The 19,530-nt window shown below is 41.8% G+C and overlaps 1 protein-coding gene across 11 annotated transcripts in view; it reads left to right on the top strand.

The window, feature by feature from the left end:
- WIPF3 (WAS/WASL interacting protein family member 3) overlaps positions 1-19,530 on the top strand; it is a 197,646-nt gene that overhangs the window by 100,321 nt on the left and 77,795 nt on the right. For all 11 annotated transcript variants that reach the window (XM_054560582.2, XM_054560578.2, XM_054560581.2 and 8 more), the window contains one exon: positions 3,646-3,792. In XM_054560582.2, the coding sequence (XP_054416557.1) occupies positions 3,703-3,792 (90 nt within the window). In that variant the 5' untranslated portion in view covers positions 3,646-3,702. The remainder of the gene's footprint in view (positions 1-3,645; positions 3,793-19,530) is intronic.

Raw genomic sequence — 19,530 nt, 5'->3', positions numbered from 1 at the left:
GTTCCCAGCTGAGTTGAAATAACAGGACACTCTGCCTTGTTTCAGATCTCATCCTATAAACAAGTGTCCCTCTCGCAGTCTGTGTAATGCCACGTTTTTTCCAAATTTTGTACTTATTGTTGGTGGTTTTGCAGTTTAAAATGGCCCCAAGCAAAGTGCTGAAGCGCTGCCTAGTATTCTTAAGCCCAAGAAGGCCGTGATGTGCCTTATGGAGAAAATATAAGTGTTCGATAAGATTTGTTCAGACATGACTCCTAGTGCCGTTGACCATGGGTTGTCTTGTTCTATCTGGGCCCTCAACGGATTAGATGGCGCCCACCCACAATGGTGAGGGAGACCTTTACTCAGTCTACAGATTCAAATGCTAACCTGTTTTGGAAACACCTTTACAGATACACCCAGAAATGATGTTCTACCAGCCAGATGGGCAGCCCTTAGCCCAATTAAGTTGACACATAAAAGTAATCATCACACTCTGTGTTCATGACAACTTTCTAAACATAACTACAGTGAATAATGAGAATCAACTGTATTTTATTTAGTTCCTATATAGGATAGGTTCAATATTAGTGGATAAAACAAATTAACTCAAAAATCTTCATGGCTTAACACAATGGGAGTTTATTTTTCACATATGTAAAGTCTAATCAGGTGTTTGGCAGGTGGTCTTACAGGTGAGTCAGGGACCCGGACTCCTTTCATCTTGTGGCTCTGCCAACACATAGGACCTTTGCTACCGGTCAATGGGCAGAGAAAGAGAAAAGTCGTGGGCAGAAGGTCTTTTTGAACCAGCCCAGAAGTAATAGCACATCACTTCGACCTTCATTGCATTGACCAGAACTCAGTCTCGTGGTCACACCTAACTGCAAGGGGGACTGGGAGATGCAGTCTAGCCATGTGCTGAGGGATTACAGGAATAGCTCTGCTGCAGTTCTCCTTAAAGTCTCTTTATACAGTTATTTTTTCTTAGGTAAATGACAAAACCCTTAGGTAAGTGGTGTTTCCGTTTTTAAAGGTTATTCTTCCCCACGTTTTCCAGTTTTTCACCAGGGGAAGCATGTCTGTCTCCTGTCATGTGTCTTAGTTAAAAGATGAGATCCTTATATAATGAAACCTGTAGATATTCTCTTGTTCTGTTAATACTTCAACCAACTCTTTAATCTTTGCTATAAATTTTTGACTAAAAATATTTTTGCCACTGAATAAAAGATCATAAAAAATAGACCCAGTGCCTCCTGTAAAAGAAAGTGTTAAAATACAAATATCTGATAATTTATGCTTGTTCCAACTAAATTGTGGGCCTGCATCCAAGTTGCCTTAGCATCAGCCTGTAAAATGCTAACTGTGTCTAACCCTATGTCATTGTGTGTATTAGTTTAGTGCACCATTAGTTTAGTTTTGGTAATAAAATAACATTGATATTACCTGAAAGAAACACGTACTACCCCATGAGATCTCTGCTCAATTTTACTATGGTTTTATGCTGTGGACTCTGATGAGTATTTTCCTTTTTTGGTCTTTCTCTTCTTGTTTTAATATCAAGGAATGAGGCAGTAACACAGTGATGGTCAGGCTCCTTCTTTCAAGGAGCCTGAAATATTTTGTAAGAAAAGTGTAGTTGTGTACAACAATCAGCTTATGCACCTCCTTGGAACTCTTAGGAAAACTATCATGGACTCTTTCCCCAAAAAAGTTGCACTGACACACATATTTTATGCCATTTGCAATTTTTATATAATTTTAGATTAATCCTGCTGGGAAAAAAGATGGTACCATATGATCCAGCAATTCCACTCTTGCATACACGCTGAAAAGAATGAAAAGCAAGGTCTTGAAGATATATTTGTACACCAATATTCATAGCAGCATTTCTCACTACACCCCAAGGGTGAAAGCAACCCAGGCACTCATCAATAGAGAATGGCTCAACTAAATGTGGTGAATACGTACAATGGAATAATTCAGAATGAATTTCTAATCCATGCTACAACATGAATGAAGGTTGAAAACATTACGCTAAATGAAATAAGCCAGACTCAAACGGGCAAATATTGTATGGTTCCACATATATGAGGTACCTAGACTAGACAAATTCATAGAGACCGAAAGTAGAACAGAGGTTACTGGGGGCTGAGGGGAGGAGACAGTGGGGAGTTACTGTTTAATGGGTACAGAGTTTCTGTTTGGGATGATGAACAAGTTTTGGAAATGGATAGTGATGCTGGTTGCACAGCATTGTGAATGCATTTAACGCCACTGAATTGTATACTTAAAAGGGGTTAAAATGATAAATCTGATATTCTTGGACTTTAGAACTTGTTAAGCCTTGGTTCCAATCCCAGGTCTGCTGGTTATAGTATAGGTGACTTTGAGCAAAAGAGTTAATGTCTCTGAACATCCTTTTCTTTATTTATAAAAATGGGGATGCTAGGGCGTTGAAGCCCTGACCTTAGAAGATTCTTGTAGAAATAAGTGTGATTAGTGTGTCACATAATTGCCATTTATAAAAAGATAAAAATAACTAACATATTAGGTGAGCAAAATTCAGTGGACTATGCTAACAGGAAAGCATCACATTGCATAAATGCTTTTGGCCTCTGTGGAGACAAGAATATTAACATGAAAAAAATATAAATGCCACAGGATTTTAAAGATGAAAAAACAGAGGGACAGGCCTTGTTCTGGTCCTCCAGTGACCAAAGGGACAGCAGGAATACAAAATCACCCCTGCCCAAGTGTAAGGTTTATTTCAGTTTCTGCTTTGATTGTTTTTAGGTTCTCATATAGGTTTTTCCAATTCTTGTAAACTATGGGGTTTTTCTTTAATACAGATTTTAAGTCCTTGCAGTGTGCCTTGCTATGGGTTCTAAGACACATGCCCACATACACACATATGCATGCACACATACAGGCTCCACACATTTATCCAGAGATCAGACCTCCTATAATATTAACTATTTGAAACAGAATCATATTGGCAGAATCATGCCAAAAAGCCCCTTGCATAGCAAATACCGGATAGAAAGTCTAGGCAGAGGAGAGGGGTGGCCCATCCTCATCCAGATGGCTGGGTAGAAATGATGACACAGGAATAGCAGGGAAAGTAAGAGCTGACAGGAGAGAAAGAGGCAGGAAAATGACTAGCGCGCTAAGCCTTGCTTGAGGCTGGCATCATGAGTTCATGTTGAGCCTGTGACATTCAGAAAAGGTTACATTTCATTCTGTTTGCTCTGCTTAGGAAAATGGGAGTCTATGCAGAATGATTGAAAACGATAAAACTAAAAATTTAATGCTAAAGAGGTAGAAGTCAGTTATCTGGAAAAATTATTATGGAATGAAGGATTGCTATATATATATATACATATATATGTATATTCTATTTGTATTGAGACACAAATAGCTAAATTCTATCAGTTTTAATACCTAATTGTCTCTAGAACTTGGCTGCTTTTGTCAATCTCCAGCACTTAGCACAAGGCTTGCCTCAGAGTGGGCACTCTGTGAATAAATGAATGAACAAATGAATGAATGAATGAACAGGTGAAAGAATCAAGCTGCCAATAATATGCATGTCTGCAAGATATGCATTTCCTGCATATAAGTAAAGAAATCCAAGTTTAAAGCCATCCTTTTTCTCTTTTTCAGAGCAGAAGCCACTCTCTTGGGACCATTCATAAGCAGGAGACATCAACACCGTGACACATGCCAGTGCCACCGCCGCCACCACCTCCTCTGCCTCCCCCTCCCCCGCCTCTGGGGGTTCCTCCCCCTCCCCCACCATCAGCACCCCCGGTAAGACCTTTTTTTCTGATTGGTTTACTGTGGAGCATAAACTGCTTGAATACACTTGAGCAGAAGGTTTTAAATGTTCAGAAGTAGCACTGCCTAGCTTCCCTGTGGCAGGTGGCATCTTAGGTAGCTGGATCTGGCAGCTTTAGAGTCTGATTCCAAACCAGTCTGGCTCAGCCATTTCTCTCCCCCATTCTTCGGCAGCTTCCACCTCCACCTCATTGGTCTACTGATGTCTACCTCATTTCCCTTCTCATTCCTGCTGCTTGGTACAGGCTTACGAGTCTGAGTGACTTTCTGTCTCATTGGAAACCTCACGCAATGGGCCATGCCAAAGTGCACAGCCAATGAGGCGTTGTGAAGTCAAGTTCCAGTGTGGAATTTGGATGGTGATAATGATAGCTTGAGCTTCAGTCCCCTAGTGTAATAGGAAATGCCACAACGAAATATAAAATCCTTACATGAAGTTTCCCTATCTACACAAGACTGAATCAAGGCTATTTCAGTTTGTGTTGCTGAATGCTCTCTCTTGGTTTCATAGTTTGGTTTGTGTCTAGAAGGGGCCACTGAGGGTGGTCGTTTTGTTTTGGAACAGGCATTCTCAGCCTTGGCACCACTGACATTTGGGGTCAGATCATTCGTGTTGTTTGGGCTGTCCTATGCATTGTAGGATGTTTAGCAACATCCCTGGCCTCTACCCACTAGATGCCAGTAGCAACCCCCAATTGTGGCAGTAAAAAAATGGCCCTGTATATTGCCAGATGTCCCCTTGTCGGGCAAAAATCACCACCGCACACACAGTTTCAGAAAAATGCTAGTGCTTAATGCTTATAGCAAACTTTTCCTCTAAAGAAAACCAGGAGCACTTCTCACACTCATTCTCCATTCCTCACACCACTTCAGTGAGGGGCGTCTCGCATCCGCTCCGCAGCTTCTGTTTTCAGTGGAAGATGAACAAGATGACGGTATGGCACACAGAGACAGGGCTGCTTAGGGATGGTGTGAGCCAAGTCAGTGGAAGCCAGGAACAGAACCTCCCTGCCATCCTCCCCACCGGATGCAACCCTCCCTCAGATGCGCAGATGACATGGCCCTGAGGAGTGTTGGCTATGAAGGGAGAGCCTGCGGCCCCTGCTGCATGACCACAGGCCCTAGTGAGGGTGAGAGTATGACTGAGATGTCACCCCATGTGACATTAGCTTTGTACACTGACCCTATCTGAGGTGCCAAGGGCTTAGACCTGCCTGGAACTTGGCTCTTGCCCTGCAAGAGAGTAGAAAGAAAGCACATAGTATAAATTACATTTGAGAGCTTTCTAACCAATATAAACAAAGAATAGGAATAAGTATGGAAGTTTCACTGCTGAATTTGACCCAAAGTCAAATTCAAGGTCATTGCCACAAAGTGATGGTTTGTAAGTAAACACACATGAAACTATCATATGGATCTTGCAAGCACTGAAGAAGTACAACTTAGAATAACTGCAAATACTGATGTACCCATAAATTTAGCCAGAATAAATAAACTGAACAAAATCCATGTTATTGGAGGTTTGAGAAAATAATCCTTTTTAAACATTGCTGGTGACAGACAAATGTCTAGGGCTCAGTAAAAGCTGAACAGGTCTTTCTGGAGTGTTCTCTGTAAGAAAACAGTAAATGTGTATGTATCACAGTTTTCCCCCTGGTAATCAGGTAGTTTTATTTTTGAGACTGATTTAAGAATTTAACCCTAAAAATGCCAAAAAGAATTTATGCAAGGATATGTCCAACAATGCTATTTATTCTAGCGAAAAAATAGATCTTAAATGGCTTACGAGAACTAAATGAAATGCGTTATGCCATACTGTTAATTAAAAATTGCATTATGCAGTGGTGGTAATTAAAACTTACATCTGGCGGGGCACAGTGGCTCACGCCTGTTATCCCAGCACTTTGGGAGGCCGAGGTGGGCAGATCACCTGAGGTCAGGAATTCAAGACCAACCTGGCCAACGTGGCGAAACCCCATCTCTACTAAAAAATACAAAAATTAGCCGGGCATGGTGGCAGGTGCCTGTAATCCCAGCTACTCAGGAGGCTGTGGCAGGGAGAATTCCTTGAACCTAGGAGGCAGAGGTTGCAGTGAGCCAACATCGCACCACTGCACTCCAGCCTGGGTGACAGAGTGAGACTCTGTCTCAAAACAAAAACAAAAACAACTTACATCTATGCTGATATGGAAAAGTAGACATAAAATGATGGATTAGAAACAACACACATTTTGGCCAGGCGTGGTGGCTCACGCCGGTAATCCCAGCACTTTGGGAGGCTGAGGCGGGTGGATCACAAGGTCAGGAGATCGAGACCACCCTGGCTAACAAGGTGAAAGCCCGTCTCTACTAAAAATACAAAAAAATCAGCTGGGCATGGTGGTGGGCCCCTGTAGTCCCAGCTACTCGGGAGGCTGAGGCCGGAGAATGGTGTGAACCCAGGAGGCGGAGCTTGCAGTGAGCCGAGATCACGCCACTGCACTCCAGCCTGGGCAAAAAAGTGAGACTCCGTCTCAAAAAAAAACAAAAACAAAAAACAAAACACATTTTGTGCATAATGAAATCAACTACTTAATATATGTAATAAATAGCAAAGATCAGAAGAGAATTTGATAATGTTGACAATAACATTTAATATTTCATTAGGGAATTCCTTCTTTAAAGATGCTTAAATGCGTAATAAAAAATAATTCTACATCTGGTTAAATTTTTTGAATTCTCTCCTTCATTTCTCTCACTCTTTCTCTCTTTCTGAAGAACAGGTCAATTTAGGAGTAAAATAATCATGTAAATTTTAATATTTTCTTAAAACATATTTTCTACATTTATGCAGAAAAATAATATGTATACTTACAATACATATTAAAGGCAAATAATTAACGTCTTTAGCATATAAAGAGCTCTCACAGATTACTATGGAAATGATGAATACAAAGATGGGCACAGGATATGATTAGATTGAAGAAATACAAATATTTTAACCTCACTACGGTTTAATAAGAACGAATTAAAATAATGAGAAACCATTTTTATCCATCAGTTTAGTGAAATACTTTTTACTTATTTATTTATTTATTTATTTATTTGCTGAGACGGAGTCTTGCTCTTTCGCCCAGGTTGGAGTGCAGTGGCACTATCTCGACTCACTGAAAGCTCCTCCTCCCAGGTTCACGCCATTCTCCTGCCTCAGCTTCCCGAGTAGCTGGGACTACAGGTGCCCGCCACCATGCCTGGCTAATTTTTTGTATTTTTATTAGAGATGGGGTTTCACTGTGTTAGCCAGGATGGTCTTGATCTCCTGACCTCGTGATCCACCCGCCTCAGCCTCCCAAAGTGCTGGGATTACAGGCGTGAGCCACTGTGCCCAGCCTAGTGAGATACTTTTTAAATGTTGGCTGGAGTATTAGGAACTAGGCACTTATAACTCTTGGTGGGAGCAAAACTTAGTGAAATGTCCTAAGATACAATTTGTCAGTAAAAAATGGACCTAGTTTCACTTCAAGTAATTTTCTTGATGTGGCTTCACTTCAAGTAATTTTTATTTAAGTAACTAATCATAGATATACAGAAATATATAGCTATAGGAGATTAATGAAAGTATTGCTTGTAATAATAACCAAAAAGAAAGAAACAAAAAACAACCCACATTTTTTATGACAGCAGATTCAAAAATTTATTATATATCCTCTAAATGGTATATGAAGCAGCCATTAAAATCGTATCAGAATTAAAAAGAAGAAAATGACAAATGTTGGCAAGGATGTGGAGTGATGGAAACTCTCATACACCGCTGGTAGGAGTGTAAATTGATACAATCCTTTGGAAAACCATTTGACAGCACCTACCACAGTTAAACATGTGCATCCTAGGTAGGTATCCAAGAGAAGTGTGCGCCTGCATGACCCGAAAGACATGTTAAGAACATTTGTAGCAGCACGAATAGCACAAAACTGGAAACAACCCCCCGTGTCCATCAATGGCAGAATGGATTGATAAAATGTGTGTTATGGTCATGCTATAAAGTATTATACAGCAGTGAAAATGAATCAACAATACATGCAACAACATGGAGGAATAGCCACCTGACAAAAGAATACATGCCGTATGATCCCATGTATATAAAGCTCCAAAACAGAAAAAAATGTAAGCTACAGTGTTTAGGAATGCAAGACAAGCTGGAAAAATTATGAGGAAAAGCAAGAAAGGGATAACCATAAAATCAGGAGATGGCACCGTTTGGGAGGAGAGTGGGGGACTCAGGATCAGAAAGGCCCTGGGTGCTTCTAGAGTGCTGGCAAGACTCTAATTCTTGACACAGGTGGTGATGACATACAGTGTCACTTTATAGAAATATGTTAAACTGTACAAAATTATTTTATGTGCTTTTCTATTTGTGGCACTGGACAATTTAAAAGGTTAAAAGAGAAAAATATCATACCCGAATTAATTTGTAACTTCCAATGTCATGATTGATTCAGACAAGAATCATCTATGAAAGCTAAAACCACTGAGTGAAAAGTTGTGGGGGAAAAAGATGTTCTCAGGGTCAGAAGTATCACCCACAGATGCTTCTTACTGCAAAGGGGAAAGTGTCTCTTTAAAATGGATCAAACTTACCGTCACGTGTAATGGAATGACCTCCTATCACAAGCCTCTGCTGGATACAAGGAGGCGCACAGAGCATCACCCTGTGGTAATCTGCCCAGAATGAATGACCTCATAAGCAAGCAATCAGACACATGCAGAATGTGGGACCTTCTGCAACAGAGGCTGGCAAACCAGGACCCCTGAGCCACAGCCAGCTCACCACCTGTTTTTTATCATCCTCCAGCTAAAACTGGTTTTTACATTTTCAAATGGCTGGAAAAAAGTTAAAAGAAAAGTAATATTTTGTGACACATGAAAAGTATACGAAATTCACATTTCAATCCATAAATAGTGTTATTGGAGCACAGCCACACTCATGCAATTTGTCTATGACTGTTTTTATGCTACAGCAGCAGAACACCAATTAAGCAAAATGTTATTCCTCAAAGAATTCCATTCTTCTCACTAGTAGGCTTGAATTTTAAAAATTTTACTCAATTATTATTACTATGTTCTGAGTTTTGTCAATAAATATTTTGTGGAAGTTTGTTTTCTCTTTTGTTATATAAGTATATACATTATATTCTAGATTTTTGCCTCTTGGCCCACATACCTAAAATATTTACAGCCTGGCCCCTTCCAGGAGAAGTTTGCCAACACCTGTCCTGCAGTCAGCTGGGCTCATTCAGCCTCCCATTCCCACTACCCACCACCCACCCACCGCAGTAGCCAGAGATCTTGCATGCGCACATCCTCTGCTTCTCCTCTCCAGAACTTCCTGGACCCTGCTGAGCTGTGGCCCACTCCATCCTGCATGGTCTGGCCCCTGCCTGTCTCTAAGACTTCCTCCTGTGCCCCTGTCCTGGAGTCTCCTACTTAAGGCCTCTGCATAGCCATTGAGAGCCTGGAAAGGCTCCTCACAGTCATCCCAGCTCAGGTGTCCCTTCCTCCTACACTACTGGCTTTTATATCTTTTATATCTGCAAACCCCCCACTTCAGAGCAGGTAGTAGTTTTTAACTTTTTTAAAAATTTGACTGGGGTCTATATTTGATGTTTTGTGTCACTCATGCCTGGCTCGAAATAAGTACTCAACTCACTGAATGAATGAATACATGAATGAATGAACAATTATTTATGTAAATTGGGTTAAGAAATGGAGTTAAAACTTTTTATAATCAGTGTTCAGGACTCTAAACATCTATGTTGTGAAAGAAAAAAGTATATTCGAAGGTAGAAAGCATGGTAAGAAAGATTTTGTTGAGGACCATCACAACAGGTGGATAGGATTTTGCAGTGAGGGAGAGAGATTGGGCTCAACTCTGAATACAACATGGGCAAGAGGGAATGTATAGCCCAGGAGCAGGGTGGGGTCAGTGAATATACTAAAAAGAAACATCAGGGCTAAAGGAGATTCTGGCTGAATGGAGCTAACAAGATTCTTACTGAAGACAAGCCAGGGTGATCGGACATACCCTGGGGGTTGGTGAAGGATGAGGCACCTGATCATATATCAAGGGTGATCAGATATCGAGATGGGGTCATTCTTGCTAAACCGACGTAGCAGGGGGTTTTGCCAAACTGGATTTTACAAGGGAGTGCACAGATGGGCCTGGGAGAAGCTTTGGAAGGTTGATTACATTTTGGTTAGGAGGTCAGGATTCTCTGATCAAGCAGAGAGCCTTTGTCAGTGCGCATAGACCAGCATGTCAGGTTTTATTATATGTAATCTTTGTAAGATGGGGATCATTTTGTGTGATATGTCTGATCCTCTGTAATGAAATACAAATTTCACACCGGCTCTGGAAGACCTGGGGAGTAGGTTAGGGGGAAATTAGGCTAAACGTTTTTTAGTTTCAGCCTTCTACCTCTCCCCTCACCCCTTCTTCCTCCTCCTCATCTCCATCACTGATGAGCATCTTTTCTTTTTTCAAGAGTTTGGAATGGAGAGAAGGGCTGATGGAGCCAGCTGAAGCTGTGGAGCAGGATTAAAGCAAAGCCAGACGGGCTCTCTTCGTCTCCTTTCCCTCTTTTCTTGCTTCTGGTTCCCTAGTTTTTGAGCTCCTTTGTCTCATCTCTTTAAAATTCAATATTGCCTGGCACAGTGGCTCAAGCCTGTAACCCCAGCACTTTGGGAGGCCGAGGCAGGTGGATCACTTGAGGTCAGGAGTTCGAGACCAGCCTGGCCAACATGGTGAAACCCCATCTCTACTAAAAAATCCAAAAATTAGCCAGGTATGGTGGTGAGCACCTGTAATCCCAGCTACTTAGGAGGCTGAGGCAGGAGAATCGCTTGAACCCAAGAGGCGGAGGTTGCAGTGAACCAAGATCATACCACTGCACTCCAGCCTGGCTCAAAAAAATAGTAATAATAAATAAAAAATAAAATCCAATATCAATGTCAAAATTGCCCACAGGGTGTGTTGGCCCACTTAAAATTAAATTATTACTGTTGCTTTACCTATAAGATGTAACCTAAAAATATATCTAAAGGAAATAGAATGGATTTGATATTTGAAATGCATCAGAATTTTACCGAACTTTTGCTTTCAACTGTACTTTGACCCCTTGGTAGATTCCAAGATGAGCAAAGAAGCCCCTCGGGGGCCTGTGATTTCTGTTTTCTTGCCACAGTCCCTAACCATGAGTGGTGCACTCCCCCTACATGTCACTGACCAGCTGAGAAATTCTTTGGAGTTGGGTTGCCCAGGCAAATCCTGACAGTAGGGTTTATGGCTACAGCATTTGTGTTTATTTATAAAATAGAATGTGGATTTTTATACCATTATTTTTTAATGTTGCCATTCAAGTTTCAATATCCTAAGGAAGAAACAGTTCACCTAGGGCAGGCCATGTCCTATTATTTAAATACAAAGGGGAAACTGGCTTGATAATCGCTTTTTACCATGAAAAGCAACGCTCTAAGTAGGAAGACACTGAGGTGCCGTATATATCTGCCTGCCCGTTCCGGGAGTGATGTTTCATAGAATGCTGAGGGGAGATTACAGTGAGAAGCTTATCGCACCCCTAGCTATTTTCCTCCCTCGTTCCTGTTTGCCAGAGTCTTTGCTTTCAGGAAATTCAGTGGCATGATTTTTCTCCTTGTAGTCTAAGGATTGCATGATTCCTCGGCAAAGCAGGCTTTCCAGTAGGAAATATAAGCTGTGACATATATTGGGAGGTTTTCCCACCATCTTTAACATGCTGGGGTGCATGAGGTATAGAAAAACATGCCAATCTGTGAAAGAAAATGGAGAAAATGGAGTTCTCTCTGAAGTCCCATGAGAGCTTTTTTTGGAATTTTGTGTTTGCTGTTGTTAAAAAAAAAAAAATGCAGGGGCGGAGGGTCGCTAGGTGGAAGGGTGCTTAGTAGAATTACATATTACACCATATTCTGAAAAAGGTAATTTGCATGTCTGCTGGTGCATTTGGAATAATGAAGGGCTTAAAAATTCTTACACACTGTCACTCACTTAGGTTCTCCTGACACTCTGGTACTTCGATTAGTGTCACTAATGAGGGATTGGGGACGCTTACCAGGAACTGATAGTGGCCACCGGAATAAGGAGAAGGCATTTGCATCAGGCCAAGCTGTTAGGATAGTATTAAGTTGACATTTGGTTGCTGCTTAACAGTTTGCAAAATGACACCTTTGTCTTTAAGCAATTCTAAAAACTTGATTTTCCCTCTCTTCTTTGGTGGTTAGCACCAGGAGCAGGAACATGGCTTTAGTGAAAAATGAGCCAGTGTTGGCAGCAGGTTGCCTTGGTCTGGAAGAGAAGGAGGTGTGGCAGGACCTGCCACTCATACTTCCAAAGGGCCATTCAGGATGGTATTTAAATGTGTTTCTTTTTTCACAGCTGTGAGGTGGGAGGAGTGGCAGGAACAAAGAGGAGAGGGCTTGCAGTGGTGTGCAGGAGGCAGCGATTACAGACTCATAATGCCCAGGACTTGGCAAGAAAAGCCTGCGAGCACTTGTTAAGGGCCTTTGTCGAGTTTCACAGGAGCCTGGAGCATAAGCCGCTTGCAGGCGGTGTCTGAGCTGAGGGTTATGGCAGGAAGGTGACAGGGGGTACAATGCCAAAGGGTGACCTTGGGGTTTGTCTCTGGAGCAATGATTCCTAACTGGAGCTTTCTGTTACACCCAAATCTTCTGGCTCTTTGCCTTGGAAATCTTTTAAGATTCCAGGGTAACTAGTGAGTCCTAGAAAACTGCCAGCGAACCGTTCCTCCCTCCACCAGGTTTGTCTTTTCATCTGTACACTGCTGTGCTTGCGAAGGCCACCATCGTTGGGAGGCTGGGATCCTTGGAGCCACTTACTCCTTTCCCCAAACTGTTCTTCCCTTCTTTAACCTTTCTCGTCATAAAAGGGAAAAAAAAAAAAAAAACTCCAACACGTCAGGTTGTTGCTGATGGTTAGAGAACCAGCCCTGCCCAGGGAGGAAAAGCTGTCATAAGGTGAGGTAAGGAGGGGTGGCCCATGCTGAGCTCCACATCTAGTGGTGTTGGACTCTGCAACGTGACTTCCTGGCTGCCAAGCCAACCGCCACATCTCTGCAGTGGAAGGCTGGCTTGGCAGCCAGGAAGTCACGTTTCCTAGATTGTTTAATAAAAGGACAGGTAACATGAAGTGAGAAAAACAGGATACATGTAGACAGTGTAGTCCCAATTACGTAAAACAAAACTGTGTGTGCACAGGCTCACCTATGCACTCTCACATAAAGGCTGTAAGGACATGGAAAACGTGTCATCACTGGGTATCTGGGGTGGAAAGGGTTGGATGATTTTTATTTTCTTTTTTGTGTGAGTCTACATCTCCTCAGATGTCTACATGGAACATTTGTTTCTTTTATAATTAGAAGAAAAGGTTTTTGAAAAGGAAGGAATTGTCACTTACCCACTGGCTAAGTTGGATCCTGTGACAATAATGCTTCATAATAACAGGCATCTACTAAATAGCTATTGTGCCCCAAGTACTGTGTTAAGCACTTAACATGGATTGTCTAAATTATCTAAATATTTACAACAATCCAATGAGGTAGGGACCGGTAGTGCCATTTTAAGGATGAGGGAACTGAGGCACGGAAAGTTTACTTACGTGCCCAGTGTCACACAGCCAGTCATGGGTAGAGGCTGGATTCCTCTCCTGCCTTTCTGGCCATTGAGCCTAACTTCTGTGTGCCCCACTGCCTCCAGCTGCGTGAACGGGTTCAGTAAGTGGTACTGATGACTAGGCAATGAACACTTATCTAGCATTTACTATGACCTTTGCATTGGCCTATGGGCTAGCACATAGTAATTGAGTCATTCTTCACAGTAACCCTTTGAGGCAAGTACTGTTGTTCTCATTTTAAGAATGAGCTAACTCAGGCACTGGGGGCAGGTCACTTACCGGGCAGGGCTATTGTTGGGACTCTGGCCGAACGGCTCCCGGCTGTGCTCTGAAACGCTAAGCCAAAAGCCCTTCGATGCAGATCTTCTCAAGGATTACTTCTACTTCTCTGAATCTAAAAGCCAGGAAGTCAATGGATTCGGCTCCCCATACCTTGGCTAAAGCTTCCACATTTCCTCCAAGCTGCCTCCTGAGATTGCTGTTTTCGGTCTTTTTTTTTTTTTTCTGTGTGGCTCCATTGTTTTCCCCACTTGCTTTTTGGTTCTTCTACCCTTTTAATAGAAAAAAAACAAAACCAAAACATATTGCACATTGTCCTCGGAATAAAACTCATGGTTTAGAGAGATTCTGATAGAGAATCAGCATGATAAAAGAAGATGCAGTGCAAAGGAACTCGGTTTTGTTTTGTCTTCATTTACAGCTAATGGCAGATGAGCTCAGAAGGATAGGGTCTCTGCTGCTAGCAGTGCGGGGCACATAGTGGGGACAGTGGCTGCCCCTTGAGCTCAGTGACAGCAGACTGTGTTCTTAAACTTGATCAGGCTATCATGCAAATTTAACTGAGCTTTGGCCACTCAAAATTACTAAGTCTCTGCCTCTGAAGAGTTTAGAACCTGAATCCAGAGAAACCAGGGCGTGACATTGGTCACTGCTTGGTCATGAGAAAGATGAGTATAGAATTGGCTTCTTATTCCTAGACTAAAACTTTGTACCATATGTTGCCTCTTCATTAAGTATTTCCTGAATATGGGATCCTGAAGTCTCATCTTTAAAGAGCCCTCTTGCCCTCTGAATTATTCACCTTTCATGCCTAAGCTTGCTTCTCTGCATATGAGGCATTAGATGTGCCTAGATAATGTTGTGAGCTCTCTCCTAAGCAGACCAGAGTCGGATGAGGAATGAGGGAGGATCTTGGGGCCAATGGTCACAAAGCAGCTAATGAGAGATCTGAAGACAGAGAGTCTGTGCCTAGGTCAGTCCGAAGGACGTAGTAGGCACTCAGTTCCTAGCCTTTCTTCCTAATCTAGTGAGTTTAGTGCAGATATTGTAATTCACCAGGCAAACCCACTATGAGCTAACCAACCACGATTTTCCATTTGCCGTGAGCCTAAGCCTTGAAAGCCAGAACGACATTCTGCGTTGTGTTGTATGAGAACACCATCAACATTGGACCTGGCTGTGATATGAAAGTTATTTTTTAAAGAAAAAATAAAATTAAAAAAGAACACCCTCAATGCATTCAAATTTTAGTAAGAATATTTTATAAAGCAAATGCAGTTACATCAGAAGTAACAAATATAGGGACAGCAAAATTTAATACTTGGGTATTATTTTAAAAGCCATAAAGTATCTTTTGGCACAGCCTTTCTCACTCCAACTCATTCTTTTCAAAGAGAATAGACCCTGTGCCTTTTGCTTTGCGTGAAGATTTTTTAAAAATTCACAGAAAGGAACACAGCGTACCCACTTTGTACATGCTAGCAATAGATTTCCATTTTAATAAGGTCTGTTCACAATAGAGGAGTCTCAATGTGTTTTCAAGTTGGTTAAAGCAGGATTCCACCTGTACGACATAGAGTATTTAAAACACAGTGGTGGCTGGGCACGTTGGCTCATGCCTGTAATCCCAACACTTTGGGAGGCCCAGGCAGGTGGATCAGCTGAGGTCAGGAGTTCAACACCAGCCTGGCCAATATGGTGAAACCCCATCTCTACTAAAAATACAAGAATTTGCTGGGCATGGTGGCGTGTGCCTGTAATCCCAGCTACTGGGGAGGCTGAGGCAGGAGAATCGCTTGAACCTGGGAGGCAGAAGTTGCAGTAAGCCAAGATCACACCCCAAGGCACTCCAGCCTGGAAGACGAGAGCGAAACTCTGTCTCAAAACAAAAACAAAAATCAAAAAACAACACGGGGTATAAAAACATGTTTGAACATGTTTGTGTCCCACAGTTGTCCAATCAGCACTCATTGTGCTAAGCTGTCAGCTTCAGTAGGGATCATGTAATGGTGCAGCCCGGTGTATTAAAAAGAAAACATGTGGATTTTGGAGTCATACACCTTGGAAGCGGAATTTCAGCTGTGCCATGTCCTGTCCATAGGATGTCAAGCAAATTACTTAATAACTCTAAGCCTCAGTTTCCTCATTTGTGAATGGGACTAATAATTGCCACTTCCTAGGGTACATTACTCCTAGAATGGAAACTTCATAGAGGGATTGTTTTTGTCTATTTGCTCACAATGCATCTTTAATGCCCTGAACAGGAGTATAGCAGGCATAGAGTTATTGTGAGGACCCCATAAGATAGCAGTAGCAACAGTTGCTTACCAAGAGCCTCCTTAGTAAATAGTACCTACTTTCATTTTGGGGACTGGAAAACAACTGGATAAATAACCCAATCTTGGACCAACATGTTCAGGTCAAAAGTCCTTGTGGTCAGTACAGGGCAGGAGGTCAGACACTAGAAGCCAAGATCAAAATTGAGAACCTGAGTTATCCAAGTGGGAAGTCAGGCCAGCATTCTGAAAATAGCCCAAAAATAGGTGGTGTGGGACCAAGGGAAAGCTTCTCTTTTGCCCTCTGAAAGTTTGTTAAAAATTACTGAAAAGAGGCCAATTAATAGGAGAAAAGACATATAAATTTTATTAATGTGTACCTGGGAGTCTTTAGAATAAAGACCCAACGATGTAGCAGAAATTATCTATTTTTATGTTTAGGTTGAACAGAGTATTGACAGCCATGTGGAAATATGATTAGACAAAGAGGGTAGATGCAATGCTAATAGACTGAACAGGGGAAACCCAGCAAGGTATGTCTGTCTAGACTCTTTCGGCCTCCCTAAGCTGCATTCCTTCCTTCTGGGTGTGGGACAAGACCCTCTCTGGAATGAGGTCTTATGATCTACAATCAAACAAAATAGGTCAGATAATTTCTTTATGGCCAGTTTTTACACTGAAGGCGGTGGGGAGTTAGAGTAGTATTTTTAGGTTTATGGCTGGCTTTGGGGAAAAGGGGCTCTGGTTTCTATGACCCACCTTGGGGAAGAGGGGTTCTAGTTTCTGTGGTTAGCCTTGGGGGAGAGTGGGACTGAGCGAGAAGAGGGCAGGTAAAGGTCAGAGAAAAACTTTTGCCTCTGAGGCTGCTTCTGAGGCCTTCATTTTGGGGAATTGTTTTAATTCCAAGCAGTGTGCAGATGTTACCATTTCTGGGTCATCTGGGGTTCCAAGTCCATGGGGCCAGTACTTGCTCCTGCAGCATGATTCTGAGGAGTGGAATGGTTTGTCTTCTCTCCTCTTTTGCTGAGTTGAGTGGACTTGGGCCTACTGGTGTAGCAGAAGGTACCTGGATCCAGCCACAGATTAGACCCACATCAGTGCAGCTGTAGGACTGTGACTACTAAAGCTAGCAACAAATACACGAAGATCTGGGGGCATCCTGAGCATCCACTCCAGTGAGATGGCAGCTCCATTCAAACATTTTAAACATTTGGAGAGGACTTTGTTTTCTAAGCTGCCGTTGGTTTGTCATTTCACAAGCAGCTTCACCAGTAGCAGACCAAGAGGGAAGGGAAGGACATGCGTTTCCCTAGAAGGTTTAATCGTGATGCTCATGCAAGAATTCTGGATCACCTGGCCCCAAGCTCCTCTCCAAAGCAGAGAAAGAAGTTCTTTGGGCCTCGTGGCAGCTTTGGGATGCTGAGATTCTAGTGCTGTGGGTTGGTCTTTCTCTACCTGAGCCAAACATTCATTTAAAACTGTGCTACCCAGGGAAATTTGAACACTGTTGGGATATTGGTTTATATAAAGGAATTGTAGATAATTTTACAGCTAATTTTATTTAATAAATGCTTGTTATATTTTAAGAGCTCTTTTCTTCTATAGCTATACATTGAAATATTTGTGGGTGATTTCATACAGTGTTGGATATGTTTTTAATAAGCAGGGATTTGGAGGGGGAACGTGGGTTGTGGAAAGACGTAACAAGATGGGCTGGAGTTGATAATTGTTGAAGTTGGATGATGATGCCTGGAGGCTCAATTGTACTACTCACATCATATATGCTAACAATTTTTCATAGTAAAAAAACTTTAGTGGATATCAACAACCTCACATTTAGTGCAAAATATAAGTGATTTGGCAGAACCAAGGAAGGAGTTATGGAGCATGCTTTCACTAATTCAGGTGGGCATTTGAGATCAAATATTATATGCTTTTTAATTAAAAAAATAAAAGTTCATAAGTCATCTGCTTGAAATTCTGTATGTCACTGTGATTTGTTCCCCTTATCTCGACCCCAACCTAGCCCAATCTGGCTCCTGTTTTTCTAGGGATTAACATTAAGGTTTTATTGTGTTGTTTTGTTTTTAAGCTCTCCTGCCCTAATCGTTGAGTTGACATATGCAATAGTTTGGGTCTTTTCTCCTAAGAGTGGAAATGGATACAAGCAACAGGAATGTCAGAGAAGCTGTGGGACTTGCCATCATAATCTTCCTTGCTACTTTTTATGTAAATAAACCACAGACCAAATGGGAACACCAGATATCAAACAATATTTTGTGAAACTGTTGCATTTACTGTTCTCTGCCCTGGTACAAGGACATCTATCACTAGCTGGTGTTTTCTCCCACAAAGCACAGAGGACATTGGGGCTATTATCAAATCAAAAGTTCCCAGTTGGCAACTCTTCTTGATGCCAAGGACACCAGATATGGAAGAATTTTCACCTTCAGTGTTCTCTAGTCTGACTAAATGCCTCTCGTGACTGTATTGTTGAAGAATTTCAGAAGGTGGTGAGGGGGAAGGAGCCTTAAAGCCAACTCCAAGAGAAAAGCTTCTGGTCATAGAGACACCATACAAAGTGTGTGTTGCGGCTTTAAAAAAAAATTTGTGTGCATGCATGTGTGTGTATTTCTTTATATATACATATTTGTTAAAGACCATCATCTGAACTATTAAGAGACAATCAAAGGGAAAAGGGGTCTTTGGTTGTGCTAGACCTTAGCATAGGTCAGCGTATGTTCTAGAACAGAAACATGTCAGATGATGGAGTTTTCTAGAAAATTAAATCTAAGACCGCAGTGGAATAGTTATTTAAGGGCTTAGCATCATCAGAGCAATCATTTGTATTTTCTTCTGGGTTGCTTTGGGAATTGCTTTTTGTCAGAGGGAAGGGTATGTCTTTAGGGATAAAAGAATAATTGGAAATTTAAAATATCTCAAGACTCATTCATATGCCTTTTGGGTCATCAGAAACCATATCTGTTTACTAATGCTTGCTCAGATAGTTACATTTAAAAGGAGCATGTGTTTCCATGAATGTGAATCTTCATTTCGTGAAGAGGCATCATGCTTGTTTCCCATAACTTCATCTAGTTGTTGTTCTAAAAAAGTAAAATTTTATTGATAGGTAATTCCTAAAAGGAAAAACAAAATGCAATGGTTGATGTAAAATTAGAGAGATTGACTTTGGAGTATAAAGGATAATGGAAGAAAGTTCAGGAGCCATGACTTTGGAGTATGAAGGAAAAACGGAAGAGAAAGTTTAGGAGCCTTGAATTAGGAGTTTGAAGGAGAATGGAAGAGAAGGTTTAGGAGCCTTGAACTAGGAATATGAAGGAGAATGGAAGAGAAGGTTTTGGAGCCAAACTCCAGGGCCTCTCCCGAGCTGGAGGAGCACAGCAGGTCTGGTTCTTTGTGGTTACACAGGGCAGGGCAGCACCCCTTCAGTGATTC

Source organism: Pongo abelii, chromosome 6, assembly GCF_028885655.2.
Source record: "Pongo abelii isolate AG06213 chromosome 6, NHGRI_mPonAbe1-v2.0_pri, whole genome shotgun sequence".
Taxonomy (NCBI): Eukaryota; Metazoa; Chordata; class Mammalia; order Primates; family Hominidae; genus Pongo; species Pongo abelii.
The sequence above is the reverse complement of the archived record's forward strand: the minus strand, read 5'-3'. Positions and strand labels throughout refer to the sequence as shown.